Source organism: Cydia pomonella, chromosome 9, assembly GCF_033807575.1.
Source record: "Cydia pomonella isolate Wapato2018A chromosome 9, ilCydPomo1, whole genome shotgun sequence".
NCBI classification, from domain to species: domain Eukaryota; kingdom Metazoa; phylum Arthropoda; class Insecta; order Lepidoptera; family Tortricidae; genus Cydia; species Cydia pomonella.
Window position 1 is genome coordinate 19602140 of NC_084711.1, and position 27311 is coordinate 19629450.

General features: G+C 39.0%; 1 protein-coding gene across 4 annotated transcripts; it reads left to right on the top strand.

The window, feature by feature from the left end:
* Positions 1-706: 706 nt before the first annotated feature.
* Positions 707-27183, top strand: LOC133521625 (solute carrier family 2, facilitated glucose transporter member 7-like). 4 transcript variants are annotated; one of them, XM_061856698.1, is made up of 12 exons: positions 13027-13055; positions 13749-13921; positions 14378-14524; positions 14765-14925; positions 15211-15335; positions 15711-15851; positions 17160-17297; positions 18341-18540; positions 19771-20235; positions 23703-23805; positions 24462-24630; positions 25891-27183. In XM_061856698.1, exons 2-9 carry the CDS (start codon positions 13916-13918, stop codon positions 20008-20010), a joined length of 1158 nt encoding a protein of 385 aa, XP_061712682.1. In that variant the 5' UTR covers positions 13027-13055; positions 13749-13915; the 3' UTR covers positions 20011-20235; positions 23703-23805; positions 24462-24630; positions 25891-27183. The 4 variants fall into 4 exon arrangements, with proteins under 4 accessions (XP_061712679.1, XP_061712680.1, XP_061712682.1 ...); XM_061856695.1 differs by lacking the exons at positions 13027-13055; positions 13749-13921 and adding an exon at positions 707-1257; XM_061856696.1 differs by lacking the exons at positions 13027-13055; positions 13749-13921 and adding an exon at positions 4552-4678.
* The last annotated feature ends 128 nt before the right edge of the window (positions 27184-27311 follow it).

Genomic DNA, 27311 nt, shown 5'->3' on the forward strand with positions numbered 1-27311 from the left:
GAAAACGAACCTTACAAAAGACATCGGGCCCGTTTGCCCGGCGACCATGTGGATCTAATAAGCCATTAAGGTATAGATTCCCGTACGGGTTAGAAGCCGAGATAACAGTCTTGGGGTTCGGGTGCCTAGTAGACCCCATGCTCGTCTACCCTACTGTGGTGAAAAACCGGGACAACGTTGTGCCGGGACAAGTCACTCCTTACATCGCGTCCCTCATTATGGACATAAGGTTCTTAAGGGCCCTCCACACTCGTGCGCGAATCGAGGCGCGAAGCCGCGAACGCGAGTGTGGATGGCCCTCGCGTCGATTTCGCAGATTGTTCACGCCTTCGCGCCTCATTCCCCGTTTTTTGTCGGTATTTGGCCTGCGTCAAAGGAGACGCGAAGCGCGAACATGCAAGACTCCAAGCTCGCAATCGCTTCGCGCCGCGATTCGCTCACGAGTCGGTTAATCTGTTGTCATAACCTTCTATGGCGGCTACTTGGTTATATTGGGTGCGAACTTGATCAACCAAAAATCAATTTGATAGTTTCCAGTATGAATCAGTGCCTTGCCGCAAACTAAATCCGATCAGCTGACTCTTCGGCGCCATCTTGCTGCGAACCAAACTGCGAAATCGCCGTGAAGTTGTGCGGGTGTGAAGTCTACGTCAACGTCGCGGTATGTTCGCTCCGCGAAGACGCGCCGTGATTCACGCGCATAGTCTGGAGGGGGCTTTAAAACTATGTAGTCACTAGCTCACAGGTCCTACGCAACCTCCTTGTTCCTTTCATGTTGAAAACACTGCGGCTGATAATCCGTGTAGCGAATAATTTTCTTAGTTAATTATTAACATAAAAAAAACATAGGGAATATAGAGTTTATATTGGGTACACCCTACATTTTATTAGAGTAATATTTTTAGGAAGGACCGATTTGATATTTCCCAGGAATATTGCCGGGACCGGAATATCTGGAACATCACAATTCGTTACCATCGCGATTTTGACAGTTGACACTGACAACAAACCAAACGCATTGCAAATTCTGAGCTTTGAAATTTTTCGCACGCGCGCACTGTACTTAAAAAGCTTTTCACACTTATTTTCTAACTGGCGCGGCATGAGAGGCGCTGAAACTTTGATTCCAGCACGTTTTCTGACTCTGATAGGCCACCTTTGTGTGCTAGTTTCCTTGATATGGGAGAGCCAGCAGAGCGTGCAGCACTGTTTACCGAGCCAGTATCACCAAAACTATTTCGAGACCTATCACAGTCGGTGAGTACAATCATTATAGAAGAAACTATTAATCTTTACATACACGATCATACAAATCGAAGATGAACTGCAACAGTGACATTGAAATATCGCAGGATACAGAGGTTATCGACCTCTATGCGGCTAATAGAATATACTATCTGTCCACGTAATAATTGGGGCAGGGGCACAATATCAAGTCACTTTTCTGTTATCTTACTCCATATACACACCTTTGACCATTGTCTTATTTCACGGAATATGGTTATTAGTTATTATAATAATCAGTGAATATACTTAATATATTTAATGACGGGAAAAGGCCGGACGGCATGACCCTCGTTCCCTGGAAGATTGGACGGCCTTTGGTTTGGGATGCCACATGCGTGGATACCCTTGCGCCGTCCCATCTTCCAGGAACGTCAAACAGAGCTGGTGCTGCCGCCAACGCGGCTGAACACCTCAAGCGGCGCAAATATGCAGCCATAGACTCTGGCTATATGTTTGAGCCTTTTGGGGTGGAAACCCTTGGGCCGTGGGGACCTGGCGCTCACAACATTTTTAAAGAGATTTCGAAGCGCCTCGTGGAGGCAACGGGTGACAAGAGGGCTGGCTATTACCTCGCACAACGCATTGGCATTGCTGTCCAGCGCGGCAATGCCGCCAGCCTTCTAGGCACCTTGCCACAAGGCACCGAGCTGGAGCCGATTTTTTATTTATAACTTTAGTTGTAGTTTTAGTTTTTAATCTTTTTCCTTTTTAGCTTTATGTAGTTTAGTTTAAGGTAGGTTTATTTTAATGTAGTTTTTATTTTTTTATTTTTCAATAATCGTATGTTGTGTAATAAATTGTTGGTGTACTTAATTTACTGTATGCATGCACTGTTATCTTTAATTAATTCAAATAGTGAAAACAAAGATTATCTTTGTATTTGTTTATACATTAGTAGGCATTGTTTTGTTTATTGAAGATTCTTTGAAGTTTGGCTGCTACTTGCTATTAAGCCTTTAAAAGGCAGAGGGAACATATTTCCCACATTATTATGAGCTTTGTTTCACAGGGGTAGGGTTCAATTTTGTATAATTTCTGACATCATTAAACCTTATAAAGCATTACATGAGTGAAGCAAGTCATTTGTTTTGCTTTGTCATGGAACAACATTGTAACCAGGAAAAGGATAAAGAAAAGTTAAGAAACTTATAATTACTGATTTTTATAAAATGGGTCAATAGTCATTGTCCCAGTCCCAGTCTCTGAGTGACCAGGGTCACATAATTTTTACGTAATTTGTTTTTGAGATGGTGTTTAGGAGAAGTTCAACAAAATAATTTGCATTCAAATTACATGTATTTGACGACCGGTTTGGCCTAGTGGGTAGTGACCCTGCCTACGAAGCTGATGGTCCCGGGTTCAAATCCTGGTAAGGGCATTTATTCGTGTGATGAGCATGGATATTTGTTCCTGAGTCATGGGTGTTTTCTATGTATTTAAGTATTTATATATATTATATATATTGTTGTCTAAGTACCCTCAACACAAGCCTTATTAAGCTTACTGTGGGACTTAGTCAATTTGTGTAATAATGTCCTATAATATAAAAAAAAAAAAATGTATGGAAAAACAAATAAAAAACTTTCATTGTGCATGTGTCAATAATTTGCAACATTCTTCTTTCTTATATAAGATTATAAGAAGATTTTGTATTGGATTACATAGCATGCCTTTTTTCTATTACAAATGTAGGGTAATTTCAAGGTGTAATTATTGTAAACTAACATGCATAATATTGCATACATCGTTCTCAGTAGTATTACCAGTCTGAACCAGATAGTGTTGGAGTGTGTGTAATGTTAACAAGGGGCAGGGCTTTAGGGTTGTCACTGTCACATTGAATTAAAAAAAAAACAAAAAGATATTTTTTGGTTTTTATTAGTTTGGTAAGTGTAAAAGCAAGCCTGCAATGCAACGATAATAAATATAGGATAGCAGAAACAGGGATTTTGTTTTTTTTTTTGTATTTATGAAATATTTATGGAGTAGGTAATAGGTTTGGTCCAAAATTTCATTTTTCATGCAATCTTTCATCACTGACTGTACCTTTCTTTCAACGGGCAACTCATACTCGTCAAGAAAATTCTAAATTCTGTATTGTTTTATCATGGAGTCTATGGCCACATTCCCTATGGCCACCTCTTCTGTCCATTATCAGATCAGTTTGAGTGCCATAATATTGCATTGTCACTCAATTTAGATATGTATGTTAAGTTTCAGCTCAATCACATCATGGGAAGGGAAACATTGCAGGTTAAATAAAAGCTTTTAAAAATTAGACAATAGGCTTCTGTAATATTTATCTTTCTTAAAATGTCTACAAATAATAGTAACTGAAATAAATAGTAACACAAAATGCACTTTACACTCTAAACAGTGGCATACTGTACTTAGGTTATTAACAATTAAAGTGTTTTAAAAATATCAATATTACTAATTAGTTTCATCGATAAGTAGTCTTTACTTGAGTAATAGTCTCTTATTTATCCTGAAATCATGATATTATAGTTGCTTTACAAAACAGTAAAGCATTGCAATATAAAGCAGTAATATATGATCATTGTCAAGAGGGCGCTGTTATTCTCATGTGGTGACAGTTCAGTTTAGTATGAAATAATTAGTTCCAATTAAATTCCGCAATATGGCGCGTGATCATATATTACTGGTCAGCCTTTAATTGAGTAACTTAAGGATTTTTTTTCGCACGCGCGCATCTTCAGAATACGGAAAAGAAGTAACCCTTATTAGCGCGATCAGAGTCAAACCAGCTATATCCGATTATAATTGATACCTGCTGAAGAGTTTACAAAACACGAGGTATTATGGCGGACGCACAGCGTAATGACGGTAGTGCGGGCAGTCCACAACCATTAGGCGGTCAGCCGACGCCAACGGTAATATTGCTGCACGTGAATCCTTTTCACGTGACGTTGGACTTTTGTGGTTACCTTTGCCGTTAAAAAAAATTGCTCGAGAGTTTCGGCGGGAAATTATCGTGTAAACAAGTTTTAAAACATACATATACTTAATCGTTCATTGTCTTTGGTATTTAAAAAGAAAGTTTCGGCGCGAAAAACGTGTCGTGTTTCAAGACTCGCGCCAACGAATTTATGGGTTCCACGGCATCTAGTGAATGGAGTGAAGTATGTTATTTGAATCGTTTAATAAATTAACGTGTATTCTATTCGTACGTGTTCGTGTTTTTGTTTTAAATAAACAGCTACGTAAAGGGTCAAGGTAAGTCGACTACCTATGCTCAGTTTAGAATTGTTAGGTACATACATAATCTCAACTCGTTTTAAATGCATTATTTATCGCCAACCGGCGCGGACAGTCGTGTTGTTTGTTTTTTCATTCAAGTGAAATGATTCGTGAACATAATGAGAAAACGGTATGTTTATTTATTCACGTACTTAGATGTAAAAAATCCGGTTTTTATTGCGTGTTTCTTATTATGATTTTGCTAATGTTTTGTGAATAAATAACTGTCTGGGTTTTAGCAATTAAAATTAGTTTTGCACCACTTTTAGCTGTTTCAACAATGGTCAATTGAGGTGTTGCAAGGGAAATTGTGAAAACATTGATTGTAATGAACGATGAGATGGTGTGCATGTAGTACGATAATCGTGTTTGTCATTGTTGTAATACTTGTAATACGATGAGCACTGTCCGCGTAGCCAACATGCCAATCGTTAACGTTCCGTAGCGAACGAAAGGCAACTGTCACTGTCGCACTAATATGGAAAAGTGATAGAAAGAGATGACGCTACGCTACGGAGCGTTAACGATTGGTATGTTGGCTACGCGGGTTGAGCACCTTTTTAGTCCGATATAAACTTCTGGCTCTATCAATATCACCCTAAATAAAGGGATGAGTGTTTTATGTCTTTAGATCAGTGCGTAACTAAAACCGTCCCTTGATCTTTTGCTCATACTATAAACAGTACCCCTAGTGTAACTTTGATCGACATCATAACGTGACGAACGCGTTTGCGTTAAGTCTCATTTTGTATAGGATTTTGAGGTTCCAAAACGTCCCGCTTGGCGCGCTCTTTCGAAATCCAATACAAAATGAGACTAAACGCAAACGCGTACGTCACGTTTGGAAATCGAATGTATTTACACTAGGGGTACAGATAAGAATAAGAGCGAGGAAAAACGATTTTGAAACTTTATTTAGGTGCAAATATGTACCTATGCCTACTATAAAGTATGAAGGTCTACCTATAAAGTACATCTTGTAGGGATTGCAATCCGGTCCGGCCGGATCCGGCACTTTTCAGGAGCTACCGGATCCGGTAAAAATCACCGGATCCGGTCCGGATCCGGTCAAATAAAAAAAACGCCTAAATACAGCACGCACTGTGCGGTTTAGATGAGGAAAAGGCGACGGATGAGAGGTATGAAGTTGAACAGAGCATAAAACGAATGAAAAAGTTTAAATTTAGTTAAATAAAAATATATTTATTATGACGATGACTGGGAACAGAAGTTGCCTTTCATGTTGGTGGCACGATATGACTATTACATAAATACTGTAATAGAAGGAAAAATTAAACGATGGCGATGCCATGGAAGGCATTTGTAATTTATGCTAAAGAGAAGAAAAGAGTGTCATAATGTTGTGATAGGACATTAAAAGTAAACAAATGAGCAGGATTAAGTCGGCGGTACTCAACCGACTAGAGCTGGGCAAATCAATATGTGTTACATGTGTGAATGAATATAAGATTGTAAGTTTGTATTGAAAATGAATGTATGAAATGAAACGATAGCATTGATAAACTTTAGTTTATTTCGATTATATATATATATGATAAAATATTGTTTATTTTCTATTCAAATTTGAGAGAGAATCTTTTGTATTTACAATTTCATCCAATCTTATGCAATTTCCTTCATGGTGGTTCCTACGTCTAGCCAATTCTTTATTTGATCCATGTAACTTTTCTTAGGGAGTCCCTTTCCGCGATGGATTTCAATACTACTCTCTATTATTTTTCGCATGAGATCATCGTGTCGTGTTCTATTCCCTATAATTTGACCAATATAATTTTCTGTAAATTAAAAAAAAGTTAAATTTTTTAAATCATACAGTCTACTACTTTCTTGGGCAAAAAATTAGGGAAAATTGAATATCATTTTGGTTAATAGTAAAATATCTTATTTTCTTACTAGAATGGATGTCAACGTTACAAAGAATTCAATCAAGGAACAGTTACGAAAACTTGTCTTTTCAAGGAGTTCCAAATCCCACCTCATATCCCATTACCGGGCTTTGGAAACTAATCAAATTTATAATTGTAAACGAAAATTTGAGCACTTGTGAATGGTTATATATAATAAATGACCAATTTCATATTTTGGTTTTTAAGTGATATTGACAATGTCACACTTTTTACTACTAAGGGTTATTTTATTGTGAAGAAGTTATTTATTAACTTCAAATTATAGATTTAGGAACACGTATTACGCAAAAAACTAGAAAAATATGTAATTTAATTAACTTTCATATCCCTATACCAAACCGGATCCGGTCCGGCCGGATCCGGCCGGATCCGGCCGGATTATGGTCCAAATCCGGCCGGATCCGGCCGGATTGAAAATCAATCCGGTTTGCAATCCCTAACATCTTGCTTGTGAAATACTGGTTTCGCAGTAGTTACGTAGGTGAAAATCATATGGGCGCACATTCATTCATTAGATGCATAATTTTTTTACTTAAGTAGGTAGGTGACTTTGCTTACAGAAGTAATAGGTCATAAGTAGGTATGTATAGGTACCTACTACATACCATGCGTGCAACACAGAAAGACTTAATTAGGTTTTCCTATTCCCGGCAATAAGTAGTTAATCTGCGTGCAATAAATAATCAGAACACTGGCACAAACAGGCCTACACTGCGCCCAAATTATATGCCGATAGTTTGGATAACCGGAAAATATAATAATATTTATCATATATAATATAAAAGAAAGCACATTTTTAGTTTATCCATATTTCTTAATATCTATACATATGGTTTGTATTGAAAACAAAGCGACCGATCCGAAGCGATATTAGCTACCGGTGTGTGCATCACATTTTGGTTTTGCGTTCAGTGCTCAACTAATATGTTTTGAGCGGTTTGTATACAATATGTCGAGTTTTCATGCAAAACTTGATAGGCCCTTCGAAGACCGGCAAACCGTGACTCCCATGATTAGGTACGATTGGTCTTCAAGTAACATAAAAATTAGAAATCAGAAATCATTGCATTTATTCGTGATAAACTATGACATACAAAAGTATAACAACATAACAAAAGTAAGAAACATAGAATAAATAAATAGTTTACCACGAAATGGTCCCGCCTCAGCATTAATGCTAACTCAAAAGTCAGCGCTGATCTTCCGGCGAGACCATTTGTGAGTCACGAACGCAGCTGTACGACACGGCATAAAACTGAACGCGGCTTTGCGGCGGCGAAAGGCGAAAATTAACACTTAGAATTCTCCGAACTTCTTCAAACTGTCTTTGTTTTACGTTAGTACTAGCACCCAAAAGAAAGGTATGTGTATAGATTTCCTGGTCCTTACTGACTGACAAGTTGTTTGCCAGACTATAACTTTGAAATAACTCGACTTTAAAGTAAATGTAACTGCCTAGCTAGATTGTTTAGCAGTTTAGGTCACAGATAACAATGTCGGTTACAACATTGCGCCAGGTTGCATTGTTGCAACTTTTACTTAATTAATATGAAATTAGTTCAAGCCGCTAAGTGTGGGCGCCAGAATATTGTCTAGGTATTTATTTTTCTGTCTGTTCTGTCCCTTAGTAGCTTGGTACCACGGATAATTTATTATTTTATTGGAATGTTTTTTCTTGTTTGAAAAAAAAAAGGTAATAATGAATAAGTATACTGAAATACACCCAACTTGTCAGTATAAAAAGGTGCAAAATTTTTTTTTTTATGGGAAGTCAACTTCGTGCGTTTTTTTTTTAATTTGCCGCCTTTTTTAACTGAAAATAAGGTCGCTGTACTATACCATACCTGTTTTAAGTTAAACATTTCTTATGACAATGTACCTACGTTTACATCTTACCTTACTACATACGCTTTGCTCAATATTTACGTATTTATTTACGTGTAGATATAGACCACACCCCTCCCCGGTAATCACACACCCACATTTAAAATAATCTTATAGTATAGACCAGGGATTCCCAAACAGTTTACCGCGGCGCCCTGAAGAGGTGCGCCGTGAGGCAATCCTCGTCACCATGTACTTTCCATTTCCACTAACCAAGGTGCCGAGATTCAACTTCAAATTTGAAAGTGCGCCGCGGACTGAAAATGATTGGGAACCCCTGGTAACGATGCAACGCACATAACAGTTTTGCTTTAATTAGTTCCACTTTTATCTGAACTAAACTAAGAGTCAGACCAAGATAAGTCTGCAACGATTTTGATAGCACACGCATTGCAAGTGTTATGTTATTTAAACGTCAAACTTCTATGAAATTATGACGTACAAATAACAAGCTGTGTGCTATCAAAATCGTTGCAGACTTATCTTTTTTTATTTTTTTATTATACTACTTCGGTGGCAAACAAGCATACGGCCCGCCTGATGGTAAGCAGTCTCCGTAGCCTATGTACGCCTGCAACTCCAGAAGAGCTACATGCGCGTTGCCGACCCTAAACCCACCCCCCTTCGTTGAGCTCTGGCAACCTTACTCACCGGCAGGAACACAACACGATAAGTAGGGTCTAGTGTTATTTGGCTGCTGTTTTCTGTAAGGTGGAGGTACTTCCTCAGTTGGGCTCTGCTCTAGATCTGGAATGACATCCACTGGCTGTGCCCTACCACACAAAGCGAGATGACACTCACAATGCCCATACCTCTCTTTTGGACGTAGTTTAAGGACGTACCCGGGTCCAGGGTCCGGGTTATCATGGTCTAACTATCACCTTCCATCGTTTTGCCAGCATGCATGCTATATTTGTATGTTATCATTATGCCTTGGTTTTGTGATATTTTACTGCTCTAACACACATTCTAAACGTTAGTTAGGTAAGTATATCAATCCTAAACACATGGAAAGAGAAAGCAAAGGCTATCTAAGATTTTTTAGAAGAAAGAACTCTTTATTCCTATACCGAGGTGTATGTCATAGTCCAGCTGTAGTCCAGATAATATACATGTTCTCAATCTTTTATGGAAATGCTCGCTTTATTAATGAACGTAATCAATTTCATAACATAACAATAAATTAACTATTAACCTCTTAATGACCATGAAGGTTTATCACGATGTTTACTGTGATACTGCCCCACCTAGGGGATGTTTACTGTGACCATCTTTTTCTTCCGTCCTTTTTAGGGTTCCGTAGCCAAATGGCAAAAAACGGAACCCTTATAGATTCGTCATGTCCGTCTGTCTGTCCGATTATTAAATAAATTAATTACTCATGCCTATTGATGACTCATGTTATCTGATCTGTGTACGAACAACGGAGACGATAAAAATAATCGCCCCAGTGAGGCTTAACTCGTATCATCATGGAGTACTCCATGGAGCTGTACAATTTGCATGTTTATTTCGTTGTTAAGAGTTTTTCTGCGTAATAAATTGACGACTGTTAGGGGTCATCCATTAATTACATCACACGAATTTTACGAATTTTTGACCCCCCTCCCCTCCTTGTCACACTTGGTCACATTTTGCAACCTCCTCCCCCCCTGGTGTGACGTCACATATCTGGCAATTTTGTTATTAACATAGTAAGCGATTCGAATGCAGTATTATTCTAAAAAAAAGATAATAATATCAATATAGAAATTTTATGACACAGAACCGATTAGGAATAAAAATTTCACGGATAAAAGCTATATCATTGCAAAAACTAGCTATTTAGCTGTACTGCTAATACAAAAAATAAAAACAATTTTTGTCTACTAGTGAAGAGAAAAATCAATCTTAAGTGACGTCACAAAGCTGCGCACTCCCCCCTCCCCCATGTCATAACATGTCACATTTTCTGTACCCCCTCCCTCCCCCTAAACCTGATGTAATTAATGGATGGTCCCTTATCTGACAAGGGAATAAGGATGACTCGCACTATGGCCGAGCCGGTCCGACACTACAGTTTTCCTCCAACTCGTCATAGAAAAAGAAGTGTCCATAGCCCCGGTGCGGACGCCAACCGTTCTAAGGCTTATTATGTAATGTTAATGGGCCTTTTGAGTGCCACATCCAGGTATTGATCTATTGTAGCAGCCCTTTAAAGGATTACTAATGCCCGTTAAATCTAGGAAATTTCATCTTATTTAGGCCGTAATGATTTGTACCTCATACGTGCCGCCCTAAGAAGGTACTTCTTTTTGGCATTAGTGGTCCGCAGGAGCAGAGAATGTGCATTGCAGTCTCCTCTGATTCCTGACAGAACCTGCATGTCGCGTCTTGTTTCTTGTCAATTAGCAACATGTGTTTGTTCAACTTGCAAACCAAGGCTTAGAACGCACTGCGTTTATTTTCTTGCGGTTTCAGTCAAAATTTTGTGGTTTCAGTCTTGCAAGCGCTTAATGAAGCATGCCGCACGTTACAATTTTTGCTGTGTTCTGAAACCGCAAGAAATAAATAGCAGAGCGTTCTAAGCCTAAAGTGAGTCATCCTAACTCCTATAAAGGGTATCGCATTCAGTGCGTTTCGAACGAAGGCTAATGATAGGGGATACCGATTTGACCCTCTTGGTTTGAGTTTTGGTACCTTAAATTGATAATATACCTATGTAGTAAATTCTGGTACCCTGGCTATTATTTTGTAAGATGCATATTCGAATGACTAACATTTATACTTATTGAAATACATAATTACATATATAGTGTTACAGAAGTTAATTTATTGAAGCCATTCATTTTCGCTGGCTCATACACGGATATCATTGGCCTTGGTTTTATCCGTATTAACCCCTTGACGTGTGGAGTTTAAAGGTTACCACTAGTTACCACCAAGTTGTTACCAGTGGCAACTACTGGGAAAAAAAATCCCACTAGTTACCACCAACTTGGTTTGGTGGTAACTACTGGGATTTTTTTTTTCCAGTAGTTTCCCACTAGTCGTTACACCACCTTACCGCCTGCGGGGAGTCACCCGGATACTGTATATCGACCTAACTATCGACTTACGAGTTTCACTAGTCGTTATACCGGGGAGTCTCCGCACGCTTTATTTCGACCGAGTTATCGACCAATGAAACTGAGCCATAATCGTGTTCGTACGGGACTCACCCGTGGAATGAACCTCTATAGAAACTCTCTTGTCATGTACTCATTCTACCCCATGGAAACCTTTAGCCAGGAAGTTTTGCATGTTCCAGGTTGGTCGCCGCTTACGCTGCGTCCATAGCGCTCGTTCTGATTGAACTGACTACCTTCATACTCGGCCTAACTAAGGACCGTATCGAAAAGAAAGTAGACAACTACTTAGTGTAAAAGCTATATAATTAGATCGTGTTTTTGAAAAATAACAAAAGTAAATAGAAATATGTAATCTGAAAAAGGATATTTTTTTAGATAAACAACTGCAATGCCCCTACTTTGCCTGAAATCTGACTTTCCTTTTGATGTTCTGCATGAGGTTTTGGACGACTTTCTTGGTCACGCTTTCAGAAGCCATATGCCACTTTTTTTAAAAGTTAGCAAGGGAAGTTGCAGCCTTAGCATTTTTTTTGAAGATATCTTTTCATAAGGGCCCAGTATCTCTCGATAGGGCGAACTTCCGGACAATTAGGCGGGTTCATGTCTTTCTCTACAATATCTACCTTGTTGGCCTTATACCACTCTCTAGTCACTTTCGCATAATGACAGGAGGCCAAGTCTGGCCAAAATAATGTAGGCATCCTGTGCTTCTTGATAAAGGCAACAACCTCTTTTGTAGGCATTCGTCGCGGTAAACTTGGGCATTTATAGTTCCCGTAGCGAAATAAGCTTTTGATTTCAGTCCCGTATTGACAAATTGCTTGCCAAACTAAAATTTTCTTTCCAAATTTTTCCATATTGATCGACTTATCTTTTTGAGAAACCTTTTTATTTGCCGAAACTGTTATAAATTGTGGGCCAGGTAGAGTTTTGTAATCGAATTTACAATAAGTTTCGTCATCCATTATGATACACTGCACTTTTTTTGTAAGAACTCGGTCATAAAGTTTTCTGGTGCGTTTTCGAACAGCAACTGTCTGTTTTTCATCACGTTTGGGCTGTTTTTGTTTTTTGTACGTCTTCAGGTTGCACCTTTTCTTGATACGCTGGATCATTCCTATAGAAGTTTTTGCTTTACGAGCAGCATCCCGAATAGACAGAGTTGGTTTTCGATTGAACATTTGAACGACTCTTCTTTGCAATTCCGGGTCGGAAGGGCCTCGTTTTCGTCCAGACTTTGGTAGATCTTCTAAGGTAACAGTAGTGCCAAACTTATTAATTAATTTATGTACACCTGCGGGGCTAACATTGTATTTTTTAGCAAGCTTTCTTATAGTTAACCCTTTATTTTTCCACCAGTCGTCCAAAATATTTTTTCTCACTTCTAAATTAATCTTCCCCATTTTGACAGATATGATAGAATGCCCAATTTATTTTTAGTTTTAATAGAGTTAAGAAATAGGTTTATATTTCAATAAAACATATTTGTGTCTATGACGTCCGTGAAAAAAAATATGCAGTTGAAAAGTTGTCTACTTTCTTTTCGATACGGTCCTTATGTTCTCACCCACTGTCTCTATGATCTGTATCCTTTGTCAATAACTTTCGTTGTGCCTTCTACGTCAATCTATGCATTATGCAACCTTCGAACTTTTGTATGTAGGTACCCATTGTTGTTATCTACATTATTATAATATAGATACATCTTCAGGTACGCCTCTTCAGTGACGTACGTGTTTTATTATTGTGTGGATTGGCGTGGCGGGCTTAATCCTTATTACCTAATGTTTTACGTTACTCAATTGTGCATGTGTGTCGTCATTCTGCGAATGGTTTAACTTCATTCTAATAGTACCTGACTTGAAATCATTGTGGTTATGTAACTTATGTATTATCCTAATCTCTTATATTTACTACCCAACCATTCTGTTTTTTACTAAATTGACAATACTGTTGTTTTAGTGTCTGATGTATACATTTAAAGTTTACCTAAATCAATTCTATTTTGCTAAGGCCCAATGATTCAGTTACAGATGCAAGATGTGATGATTTTATTAAAAAACTTACACTGCTCAAGTAAGATATATAAATTACACTTGAGCACAAGAAAACCCATCTTAAATACGTTAAATTTTGTTAAATAACTATATCGTTAACACTTGAATAACCACAAAACTCGAAAACCTTATTGCAAAAACATAGTTCCACCGAAGATCAGTTAAGTTCCACCGAAGGTCAGTTAAAAAGCTGTTAGTAAATTTCCTGAACGACATACCAGCTATCGGTTGCCACGGATCCGCATGTGCCGCGCTTACATACGGTGTTGTGGGCAGTTGGCATTGCGGCTGGGTGTGGCCGATTCTAGTCTTCGGAGCTGCGTTGCCTGCTGCCGCTGATATTATTGCTGCTGGTTCTGCTATATGCGCTCTCAGACGATAGATTAATATGTTTGTAAGTGATGAATATGAGCGCGCTTTGATATGGTGTGGTGGGCAGTTGGCATTGCGGCTGGGTGTGGCCGGTTTAAGGCTTCGGTGCCGCGTTGCCTGCTGCTGCATCCGCTATATGCGCCCTTAGACGATAGATTAATATGTTTGTAAGTGTTAAATATGAGCGCGCTTTCGAACGATGTGGTGGGCAGTTGGCATTGCGGCTGGGTGTAGCCCATACTAGCCTTCAGTGCTGCAATGCCTGCCGCGGCTGATATAATTCCGCTGCTTCCGTTACATGGGCTCTAGGATTTTTATTTTTATCATGCTTATAAGTCATGGAAAATATGTCCGCAATGTATGACTACGAAAATAATAAAGTTGTTATATGGTACGAGTACGTGGTTAGATAATATTAAGCCATATTGTGATCTTTATTGAATTTTTCACGTCAATAATTAACTATTGATGTTTACAGCCCACAAACGAGCATCAACAGCTGACCAACAGCACCGAGTACAAGGGCGGATGGTCTTTCTACTTAGTACTAGCTGGTGTCGCTACTACATTAGGCTGCTCTCTACCCGTCGGCTACAATATTAGTGTCATCAACACGCCTGCTGAGGTAAGTCGAATGTTAGTTACAGACAAACAGAGGGTAGATTGATGTAGTTCTATTGACTATTATTAGTAACTGGACTTCTTTCTATCCGTCTTCGGTCTGTTGCGATATCTACTTTTCCAGTGACTATTAGTTGTTGAACCGTATCCTCTTTTCTGTCAATGTGTCTCACACATCTCAAACGTGACATTGCCGTCGCGATCTGCTGATCGTTGGAAATAATAAACTGTTTTCACTTTACAGGTCCTCAAGAACTTTGTAAACGGGAGCGTGATCGACCATTACGATGTGGTTGTTACTAAGAGCTGGATGAATGTGCTGTGGTCTTCGGTGGTCGCTATATTTATCGTCGGTGGCTGCGCGGGTTCTATACTTGGAGCTTCGCTGGCTGACAAGCTTGGCAGGTGAGTAGTTTTTTTTATAACATGGCAATTTAATATAGTTGCTGCTAGGAAGTAACGGGACGATGAAAGTTGGTGCTGTCATCAGTTTTAAATCTCGTTTCAATAGATTTATCCTCTATTCGCTTCTTATGTGTAACTTATTTACTAGTTCAATTTTTGCGTAATTTAAATGTTCCTATGAGCGCTTGAAAGTTTTTATCTGTCTATTTATTAAAAGACTAGCCCGTCCATATAACAATGAGAGACGACACAAAAAAAAAGAATAATAGCAGCATATCTTTTCAGGAGAATAGCGACACTTCTGACGACCGTGATATCGGTGGTTGGCGCCGTCCTGTTTCTAGTATGTCAGGCTGCGAACTCTGTGGAGCTGCTCATATTGGGCAGACTCATCGTCGGTCTATCAGCCGGTGAGTTACATACAATACATTTCTGACCACTGTGATTTCGGTGGCAGGTGCCTCGTTTCTTAGTGATAACTCATACACATAATGGTGTAGTCAGTAGCTTTAGTTTTGATTTTGAATGTGGGACCTTGTCTTATTTAATAAAAGTAAAAATTAAATATTGGAAAAATACTTTATAAGGTCCCCTGGGATTTAGTCTCATAAAATTAATACAATTTGCACACATCGAAAGAAATGTCATTTTGGTAAAAGATAAGATCACCTCCACTGGCTTCTCTAGCATTTGCGGTTGACGTTATTCTGTGTTCAATATCTTATACGTAACTTGATATCTCTAAATTTCTAAAACTGTGATTAATATTGTAAAAATAATTTCAGGTCTAACCACGAGCATTGTGCCAATGTATTTAGCGGAGTTGGCCCCAATGGCCCTGGCGGGGGCCATGGGGGTCGTGTGCCCCATGGGGGTCAACGTCGGGGTGCTAGTGGGGCAGATTATGGGCCTTGACGTTATTCTGGGTACGTACTTACTTCTATAGTACCACTCGTGCGTACTCAGCACCCTTCTTCACAGCTTATACCCTTCGGAAACGTGGACCACTTACTCTGAACAAGAGCGCTAGTTAAACGCTTTTCATATGCATTGCCTGAGACTTATATTGGGAGTGACTTGGAAGGATAAGATGACAAATGAAGCTGATGAAAGTCAGGCATCACCAGCATTACAGCGATTCTCAAACAGAGGAGACTACGTTGGCTCGGTCATGTACACCGTATGGATCCAGAAAGGTTGCCACGCCAAGTGCTTATGGGTCAGATAGAAAAAGCAAAAAGATCTGTGGAGCGTCCGATGTTAAGATTTAGGGACTCCTGCAAGCGCGATATGGAATGCTTTGGCATCGGTACCGGTGACTAGAAAAAACGTGCTGCATTGAGACCCGAGTGGCGTAGAGACCTATGCGCAGGAATGAAGAAGCACGATGAAGTGTGGCTGGAAAACTTGAGGCATAAAAGGAATAGGCGTCATCAGGCTGGTAGCCTGGTTTCATATTCAGAGGCACAACATACACTCATATCCGACTTATTCGGCAAGAAGTGCCGTGCAGCGATAGGCTTGTATAGCCATAAGCGGAAATGCATTGCCGTCTCAACCGCTCTTCACACAGCGTTGCAACAATCATCCGTCAGGGATGCATTGGCCATTGATGATAATAGGGTTTGAATTCAAAGGTTTTCACTGTCCAGGATTTACTATCAAAGTAATTTTGGATTGACTTCCGTGGCATCGTCTAAGATCATCTGAAATATTACCCTGAAGCACTTTTATTGGTCGTTATGTCTAACGCGAATATTTGAGTTTGTGGGTAACAGAGAGTGGGTAATATTTAAGTGCTATCTTTAAATAATTTCCCTGGGCAAACATATCCAGTGAAATCACCCAGATAATTAGTGTACTACTGACGTACATCATACAGAAATTACCCAGTTAATCAGAGTAAATAAAATATTTTTACAGTACATATGGGGCTACTTTATAGCACTAGTGCGAGAAGTAGCATATTACGTTACTGTGTCGAACATTTAAAGGGCCATATGTACTGTAAAACGTTGTACGATACATGTGCGAATAGGTAATTCGCAACTCGTGTCGATTTAAAACACTCCCTTCGGTCGTGTTTTAATTTATCGCCACTCGTTTCGAATTTCCTATTTTTCGCACTTGTATCGTAATGTACTAATTACTTGTTGGTGAAAAAAAAACTTGCGATTGTTTGACTTGTTGGTTAAAAAACTTACGTGCGTTAAGAAATATACATTTACTTTCAGGTGAAGTTGACGATTGGCCCTATCTCCTTGCCGCCTATGCTGTGCTAGTCATTATTTGTATACCGGTTATTTTTATACTGCCAGAAAGTCCAAAATATCTTTACGTAGTTAAGAGGGAAGAGGAAACTGCTTTAAAAGGTAAGTTCTTTAATGACATTTAAATAATAGTTCTAAAGTTTACAGTGATCCAGAATGAAAACATAAAAGGCGTAGTTCAATATAGCAAGGATGGTCTTTCTAGCCCTTATAGTTCGTAAATTATTTGCAAACAACATTAACTATATTGGTTTAGCTCTTCTGTAAAGTTGAGTTTGAAATGAGCGAATCTTCGCCTTCTTTTAGACCAGGATCTCTAGAATTGTGTCGCATGCATAGTTATTAGACCGCAGTTTGACTTCTGGTCATTTTAGTGGTATTCCTGGGCTTCAAAAAACCCGATGTTGCCAGGCTGAAAAGTCGTACCGTTCCCCTTTACAATACCCATACATTTTCCATCCTAGTTCACAAATCGGTGTTAAGTGATAATAGCTCTTAGTGTAATTGCACTACCTAATTAATATTGGTATCGATTTAAAGGACGTTTAAATACCTTTTCGGTGACATTATCTGTGTTTAGAAAAATATTGTTTCTTTGAGTTAAGATGTTTGAAAAAAATCATGGCAATAATTGTTTGAAGGGTCGTGCGTAATGCTCAATTCTAAGGCGTTTCCATAATGGTAAAAATGGCCTGAAAGTGGTCAGATGCTCAGATAATTCAGTCTACTAATTATGCATACGACAGACACACTTCTAGAGATTCTGGTCTAAGTCATAAGTTATTTATTAGTAAAACCAATTTACACGTTATAATTATTATAGAGCTATCTATTTGTTCTGCTTTCGCTATCATCATCCGCTCCACCCTTGCAGGGCAATACGCTCCCCAGGCACACACACTTAGACACTCAGTCTAGGCTCTCGCCCCAGCATCAGCGGCTCCGTTGTACTTGACCTAACTCGCATGTCGACTGTTCTGTGTCTGGTGATTCGCAGGTCCATTCTATCAGCCTCTTCTTGAAGACTGTTAAGTTTGGCTTCTAGATACGCAAGAGTAGCCGTCCGCGTAGTCCAAGTCCTCCAGAACGTGTGTCTCAAGATATACTACTTATCTCTTACGATTTAACCAGGAACGCCTTTCCAGAACTCAGCCGCCTCCGGGCCGTGTCCCCCAGCATCCTCACGGAGGACCTGGAGCTCCTGCGGGAGGAGGCGCGCGCAGCAGCCGAGGCGAGCAGCCAGCCGTGGAGCATGCTGCGCGTGCTGCGGGCGCCGCGCCTCCGGCTCGTGCTGCTGCTCACCTGCGCCATGCAGGCTGGCCAGCAGACCAGCGGGATTAATGCTGTGAGTATAGCTGGACATAGGGACTTGCATTGGGAGAAGCAGGCAGCTGACAAATTGGGATAAACCGTATGTTTTGTTGTTAGGAATTGAGTGTATGATGAATGAATGATGATAGAATGAATGGTAATCAATGATAAATGAATGATATGATGATTAATGAAGGGATGGATGATATATATGTCGAGGTGTCGGGAGGCCGAACAGGCGTGTCTGACATATTAAGGTCGTGTGGGCGTGCACGTGCAGGTTTTCACCAAATAATTAGCCAACGGGTTTGTAAGCGACCATCTTGTGCGGGGCTCTGTCAACGAATGACGGTCCTCGGGAAAGAGGCCCGAGCACCAGAAGAAGCGAACAGCTGGAAATTAAGGAGTAATGCTGTGAGTGCTGGAACTGAAGGACAAATATTCGAATAGTTCGATTTTATGTATCAAATTTGTACTAAGATGATCGTTAATATTCTATAGAACGAGTGAATGTGTGGATCAATATGAATAAAGAATTACTAATTGATAAATGAATTGTGAATGAACGAGTTATTATTTATTTAGATATTCACACACGTGTTCGTTCTCTTCCGTCAGATCAGTATTACATAGTACATAACATGCAGTAGCTAATTTTTAATGTTCCGTAGCCAAATTTCAAAAAACGGAACCCTTATGGATTCGTGTCTGTCTGTCCGTCCATATGTCACAGCCACTTTTTTCCGAAACTATAAGAACTATACTGTTGAAACTTGGTACGTAGATGTATTCTGTGAACCGCATGAAGATTTTCACACATAAATAGAAAAAAGAACTGAAACTCAAAATATTTTTTTCATCAAACCCATACGTGTGGGGTATCTATGGATAGGTCTTCAAAAATTATATTGAGGTCTCTAATATATATTTTTTCTAAACTGAATAGTTTGCGCGAGAGATTCTTCAAAAGTGATAAAATGTGTCCCCCCCCCCCCCCTGTATCTTCTAAAATAAGAGAATGATAAAACTAAAAAAAATATATGATGTACATTACCATGCAAACTTCCACCGAAAATTGGTTTGAACGAGATCTAATAAGTAGTTTTTTTTTTAATACGTGTCAAATGGTACGGAATCCTTCATGGGCGAGTCCGACTCGCACTTGGCCGCTTTTAATCAAATACAATATGTGTATCAAGTAATTACCGTGCTAGGAGTGGCACCCGAATATATAATACAATCTCATTGTAGTCATTGTCCTCAGGTATTCTACTACTCCGACATAATCTTCCGCGGCGCAGGCCTATCTGCTAGAGGCTCCCAATACGCCACCATCGGCTGTGGAGCTATTAACGTCTGCACAGCGCTGCTGATGATCAAGTTGCTGCCAAAGTTTGGACGAAGGCCGTTGCTGCTAGGATCTATATTAGCGGCTGCTATTTGTTTAGCTGCACTAGCTGTATCTATAAGATTTTTGGTAAGTAATTGTTACCCTGGTCGATGATTTTGACGCTAAACACGGTATTTAGAGTTTTTACACAATAATAAACGATACTATTATACTAAGACCTCCCATTATACCACAATCGGCTGTGGAGCTATTAACGGCTGCACAACGCTGCTGATGATCAAGTTGCTGCCAAAGTGTGGACGAAGGCCGTTGCTGCTAGGATCTATATTAGCGGCTGCTATTTGTTTAGCTGCACTAGCTGTATCTATAAGATTTTTGGTAAGTAATTGTTACCCTGGTCGATGATTTTGACGCTAAAGACGGTATTTAGAGTTTTTACACAATAATAAACGATACTATTATACTAAGACCTCCCATTATACCACAATCGGCTGTGGAGCTATTAACGTCTGCACTAGGGAATGCAATAACCGGGCGTTTTTCATTACCGGTAATTTACCGACGCGAGGTCCCACTAACCGGTTAACCGGTAAATTACCGGTTATACGTTTATGAAATAAAAAACATTGATTTTGCATTATTATTGATTGTGTCCTTATTTTCGTCAGTAACCTTTAAAAGTAATGAACAGCACTTTATAGAAACATCGACAAAACAAAATAATGAAAATAAACTATAAACATTAAACAAGATATATTTACTAATCATATTGAATAAAAAATCAAACATGTATCATTTCAAAGCGAAATGAACTTGTACATTAAATAAGCAACATTAAAAATTTTAATTCTTTAAAAATCGCAGTAATCAAAGGGTAACAAAAAAGTGACAGTCGTCATTTAAATGTCATACACGTTTGCATTTACACATCTATCAATATAATATTGTTATTAAAGTAACTAAAACCGTAATCAACATTCATTAAAATCTAGTAAATATAAGAAAAAAAAAATTTAACAGATTAGTTTCATATCATTTTAACACTAGTTACTTTAAAATTGCACTTTAAGAGGCCGTTATCGATTTTAGTCGCAAAAATGTCTAACTATTAAAAATAAGAAGTACTGTTTTCTATTAGCACGTCTTGTTATCTTTCATTATAATATTATTTTTTTTAAAACAGACTCACTTAATTAGTAATGATTTTTTTTCTGATGGACGTGTAGGTAAACGCGCGAAAAGCAGTGATTTTGTCGATCTTATTTGTAAATTTCGTTAAGTTTGGACTGCTAAAAATGGTAATTTTGTATTACACATATCCTGTACTTCAACTTTAATAAACTACATTTTTGTTACTATAAATTTGAAGTAGTGTAAATGAAAGTTAGACGAAATCAATTTTCTCCAGAAATTACTTCAAAACAAGTGACAATTTCTCTGAAAATTTACTTAATTTCAACGTAATTTTGATACTTAAACAATCTACAACATTTGCTGAAACTGTTCTTATACATCATTTTGTATAATTTACTACCATAATTTATATGAATTTTTAAAAACTATCCCTTCTCGTCACCTATTACCGGGGACGCACGCTTGCGACCTCATTATTAAAAGGCAAGATGAAAAAACGTGCTAATAGAAACCAATACTTGTTATTTAGATATTACGTAACAAAAGGTGTACAATTCCAACGACTAAATCTTTCAATTTAAAATTTTTGCTCTAAAATCATTACCGGGCTCTTAAGATAGGAGTTGGAATCAAGAACATGTCATCATCAAATCATTCTGTTAATTATATATAAAATATAGAACGTTGCTTAGACATTCGTGAACGATATCTTGAACACAAGTAACCAGCGGTAGAAAATGTTCTTTCGCATTCCACACTTGTCTGACACTACAGACTAAAACAAAGGACACTGAACATATGTAGTAAGGCGGATCGGGTAGGGGTGGCGAGAAGGGAAAGGGCGAGGGATTAGCGACCACTCATTTGTCACAAAACATTGCTTCCTAGTTCCTACTCCGACGAGATCATAAGATGCAGAAAAGTAAGTATTTTAGGTGTCTCTTCGTAATCGTAAACCGTAGTAATTGGTTTTTTTTTGTAAGTACGAAGACATAGATGGGCTAATTCAACAGGTTGTTACATTTTTATTTGCCTATACAACGTTCGGTAAATTCCCGGTTACGGCTGGAAATTACCGGTATTTTACCGACTGTAATATTGGTCAAATTACCGGGTAACCGGTTAACCGGTTAGCATTCCCTAGTCTGCACAGCGCTACTGATGACCAAGTTGCTGCCAAAGTGTGGACGAAGGCCGTTGCTGCTAGGATCTATATTATCGGCTGCTATTTATTTAGCTGCACTAGCTTTATAAGATTTTTGGTAAGTGGTTTTGGTGGATTTCTGGTCGATGATTATGAAGCTAAAGACGGTATTTAGAGTTTTTAGTTTTTACATAATACTAAATGATACTATTGTACTAAGAGCTCCCAATACGCCACCATCGGCTGTGGAGCTATTAACGTCTGCACAGCGCTACTGATGATCAAGTTGCTGCCAAAGTGTGGACGACGGCCGTTGCTGCTAGGATCTATATTAGCGGCTGCTATTTGTTTAGCTGCGCTAGCTGTATCTATGAGATTTTTAGCAAGTAATTGTTACCCTGGTCGATGATTTTAACGCTAAATATGGTATTTAGAGTTTTTACACAATAATAAACGATATTAAGAGCTCCCAATACGCCACAATCGGCTGTGGCTATCAAGGTCAGTACACCGCTACTAATGATGAAATTGCTGCCAAAGTGTGGACGCCAACCGCTTTTACTGGCTATTTATTAATTATATCAGCGGCAGCTATACGCTGTCTGCCATAACTATCAATGTTTTGCATTTTTCCTGTGGATATCTTAAAATAAATGTATTTGAAAGTCTAATTTTCTTGAGAGATATTATAGCTGTATTACGAAAGCCTTCGTAAAATGTACCCAAATTGTATAATCTTATATTGTCCACTGAAATAGCGCCCGTGTTTCTGAACGTTTTGTACATGTAAAATATATGAAATGGCTCCTTCAATTCGTAATTTATTACAAGCTTTTATTTAACCTGCAATGTATATATGTAACTATGTTTGTACGGGTCAAATCTTTGGATGAAAGAGAAAATTTGCATGAATATGTCACTCGGGTGACAATGCAATATTATGGTACCATCGAACTGATCTGATGATGGAGACAGCAGGTGGCGTGAAGTAGTGTTTCGGGTCATTAGAATTGTCTCAATCATTGTATAAAAATGAAATGAAATTATCATTTATTTCGACTATCTGGGATCATACAACAAACACAGCAACATAATACTTTACAACAAAATAAATAAATTTGTTAATTAATAAAGATGAACAACATTAGGGGGCGTCCACAAATTACGTAACGCAAAATTCCTAATTTTTTGACCCCCTCCTCCCCTCATGTAACAGGACCGTCACGCTTATCTGGGACCCCCCCCTTACCGCAAATTAGGGATATGAAAAACATTTTTTTTTTTAAATGTATTATTATAAAATCGTGCGTGACGTAACGCAAACCTTCACCCCCCCCCCCCTCCCCAACGTAACAGGACCGTAACGCTTGGCCTGGCCCCCCCCTCCCTCCAATTTGCGTTACGTAATTTGTGGACGCCCCCTTATGATAAATTAATAGATTAAATTAAATTTAGATATAAGAAATTAAATATAATATTAATAATTCTATGGAAAGAACAGTACAGTCAGCGATAAAACCTTGTATCAAGAATGTAATGTTTGAAAAACATATATGTTTTATTTCAGGACGCGATCTCAGGAATGCCTTACGTGTGTATGGCTGCAGTGTTCGCGTACGTACTCGCTTATGGCTTCGGACTCGGGCCCATCCCGTACTTCATTGCTTCAGGTTTGTATATGAAATGAAAATCTTTATTTCAGGCAACTAGTAGCGTTAAAACAAACGAGAGAGAGAGAGAGAGAGAGAGAGAGAGAGAGAGAGAGAGAGAGAGAGAGAGAGAGAGAGAGAGAGAGAGAGAGAGAGAGAGAGAGAGAGAGAGAGAGAGAGAGAGAGAGAGAGAGAGAGAGAGAGAGAGAGAGAGAGAGAGAGAGAGAGCTACACTGGCTCTTGCGCGACCTCTCCTTCGACGCTTGTCGGAATTCTTTTTCGTTGCGGGGTGGCCTCTCATCACAAAAAACACATTGATATAGATCGTGTCATTCATGAAGACGCGTGCCTTGATTACACATATGGGTATGTTATTAAAGGTTAAATTTGATAAATCTGCGCGTCATCTTGAATGACACGAACTATAGCAAACTATGTTTAAAGTACATATGGTGTTACTTTCCCGCACGCATGCGGGAATGAGCACTTTCCGTGCATATGTCGAAATTTTAAAGAGCCATATGTACTGTAAAGCGTTGTCCGATACACGTGGGAATAGGTAATTCGTAACTGTTGATTTAAAACACTCCCTTCGGTCGTGTTTTAATTTATCACCACTCGGTGTGAATTTCCTATTTTCTGCACTTGTATCGTAAATAACTATTCTAACATTGCAGAAATGTTCGAAGTACCCCCTCGCAGCGCGGGCATGGCGTGGGGCTCGCTGGCCAACTGGGCCGGCAACTTCCTCGTCGGGATGACCTTCCCCGTCGTAAGGGACGCCATTGGAGCGTATTCCTTCATCATCTTCTCCGCTGTCACTTTTGCACTCTTCGTGTTCCAGAGGTACGTTGTATTTTTATATTAGCTTTTAGCTCCTCGAGTCGTATCTGGTCAACAAAGAATCGAAATTCAATTAAAAGCCAACTGGACCGGCAAATTTCTGGTGGGGATGACCTTCCCCGTCGTAAGACATGCTATTGGAGCGTATTCCTTCATCATCTTCTCCGCTGTCACTACTGCGCTCTTCGTGTTCCAGAGATACGTTGTATTTCTATTCTTTTTTAGGGTTCCGTAGTCAACTAGGAACCCTTATAGTTTCGCCATGTCCGTCTGTCTGTCTGTCCGAGGCTTTGCTCCGTGGTCGTTAGTGCTAGAAAGCTGAAATTTGGCATGGATATATAAATCAATAAAGCCGACAAAGTCGTACAATAAAATCTAAAAATTTAATTTTTTTGAGGGTACCTCCCCTACACGTAAAGTGGGGGTGAATTTTTTTTTCTGCTTCAACCCTACAGTGTGGGGTATCGTTGGAAAGGGCTTTCAAAACTAATAGAGGTCTTCAACAAACATTTTTTGATAAAGTGAATATATTCGGAGATAATCGCTCCGAAAGAAAAAAAAAAATGTGTCCCCCCCCTCTAACTTTTGAACCATAGGTCCAAAAAATATGAAAAAAATCGTGAAATTAGAGCTTAAAAAAGACTTTAAATGAAAACTATAGCGGACATGATCAGTTTAGCTGTTTTTGAGTTATCGCAAAAAGTTTTCCCTTCATAGTAAAAAGACTTTAATTAGGTACTGATTATGCAAATTTGCCTATTTGTTTAACTCGTGTGAAAGGTACCGTTTCATCCCTTGGTTAACAATTTACTATACTTTAAGCTCCAGTTTAGCTTATTGTGACGGAAGACTAACTACGGAACCCTACAGTGAGCATGGCCCGACATGCTCTTGGCCGGTTTTTTATATTAGGTTTTAGCTCCGGCAACTCCCTGGTGGGGATGACCTTCCCCGTCATAAGGGACGTCATTGGAGCGTATTCCTTCATCATTTTCTCTGCTGTTACTGCCTGCGCTCTTCGTATTTCAGAGGTAAGTTGTCGGCCCTTTAGAAACCCGTACATTCCTTTGTTTAAGAATATTGTAATGGGGGGGGGGGGGGAAACCTCGGCAGTTGGCAGTTCAATCTACAGCATTCGCAGAAGGAAAGTTTTTGCGTTATTCAGCCTTTCAGCCCCTCGTATACGGACACGATTACGGGTCAACAATTAATCAAAATTGACTTTTAAGCCAACCGACGTTACGAGCATTATTTTGGGCACAGATTGTACTTCCCTGAGACGCGCGGCAAGACTCCACTTCAAGTCTCGCAGCTCTGCAGCCGCGGCTTCCGCTCACGCCCGCTCTCCCGACAAAGCGTCTGACGTAGTACCACTTTAACCTAATACTTATTACCTGTGGAATAGTAAATTCTAAGTAAATTCGTGTCCATGTTTTGTCGTAACTGAATTGTTGAATTTCTTATAATGTACATCTATAATCAGCCTTCGAGCAACACCGGCTTCCGACACTATATCTTATCGTACAAATTGGTTCTGCCATTTTTTGCGGGGGGAAACGTACAGTCTCACTTCTCACCCACTACACACCAAATCCAATCTGAAATGACAACACAAATACATAGAAAATGACACACGTCAATGACAAATCTTGCTCGATGTCTTTCTGCGTACGGACGAGTCACAAGTGTCACAACACGCACCGCGCTATGCCCAGTTGGGCATGTGCTTCGGCAGAGGGGAAATAGCGTGAATGCTCTCTTTCTGGTGTTGCTCGAAGACTTCAGCTGCCTTTGAGGCAAGAGTTCTTCTTAGCCATTATTCCTCTACTATGTTTATCACTTTTTGCTTCGACTAAAGCTCAAAACGTATGCTGTGTGTGAATTTTGAACATTGTTTAGGTTATGTACATATCATGTACTTCCGTTATTTTAATTACGACGTAGACGAAACCAGACAACTTGAAATAGGGATTGTCAAAGTAAAATTTGTAGCCACAGTAAATTTACTGCCATCTTTCGACACATGATTAAACTTTTAGAACGCTATTTGACTTTGATCCTTATTCTTTCACTGATATGTGTTAAATATCACAAAGTGGCGCCATCTACTAGAGCATAGGCCAAAGATTATAGCGCCATCGCTCGAAAGAAATTTACTGTGGCTACAAATTCTCTATTTCAAATTCTCCTTGGCGACACTTAGAGAAAAAATATTCAAGCAGCAAAGATAGCAGTTGATGGCGCTCTACACCTCCTAGATCATGCACTATCATTGACATAAATTTTACGCGACTTTCCGCCTATGGTAATAGTTCAATAGACGTACCGACATGTAAGAGCAGAAATATAATAAAATGGAACTAACCAAATTCCATGCAGAATTGTTGCCATGTTTAAGCATTTAACGCCAAAAATGTGACAGTTGCGAAGAAAGTGGCGCCCTCATTTATTTTCTACTCTTTCATGTGGACTGTACTGGCTTCCTGTGCTTATCAATACAATCTGACTTTAATTGTAATCTCTAATTACTTTAATAATGTACTTAAATGTTTTGTGGTTGTTATTTGTTTTTTTTTCAATGCTCATAAATGGGATAGATGTATTTTGAACTAGATTATTTTAATATTAAAAATAAATAATTTTTTATAAGAACGCAAATAATGGTTCAAGTTACATTTTATTTT

Excerpts from the sequence above, each read along its gene's own strand:
- LOC133521625 (XM_061856695.1), top strand. The coding sequence starts at position 1,180 with ATGGGAGAGCCAGCAGAGCGTGCAGCACTGTTTACCGAGCCAGTATCA. Across the intron at positions 1,258-14,377 it reads TTCGAGACCTATCACAGTCG|CCCACAAACGAGCATCAACA; the intron begins GTGAGTACAATC and ends TGATGTTTACAG. Across the intron at positions 15,852-17,159 it reads GGGCCTTGACGTTATTCTGG|GTGAAGTTGACGATTGGCCC; the intron begins GTACGTACTTAC and ends ATTTACTTTCAG.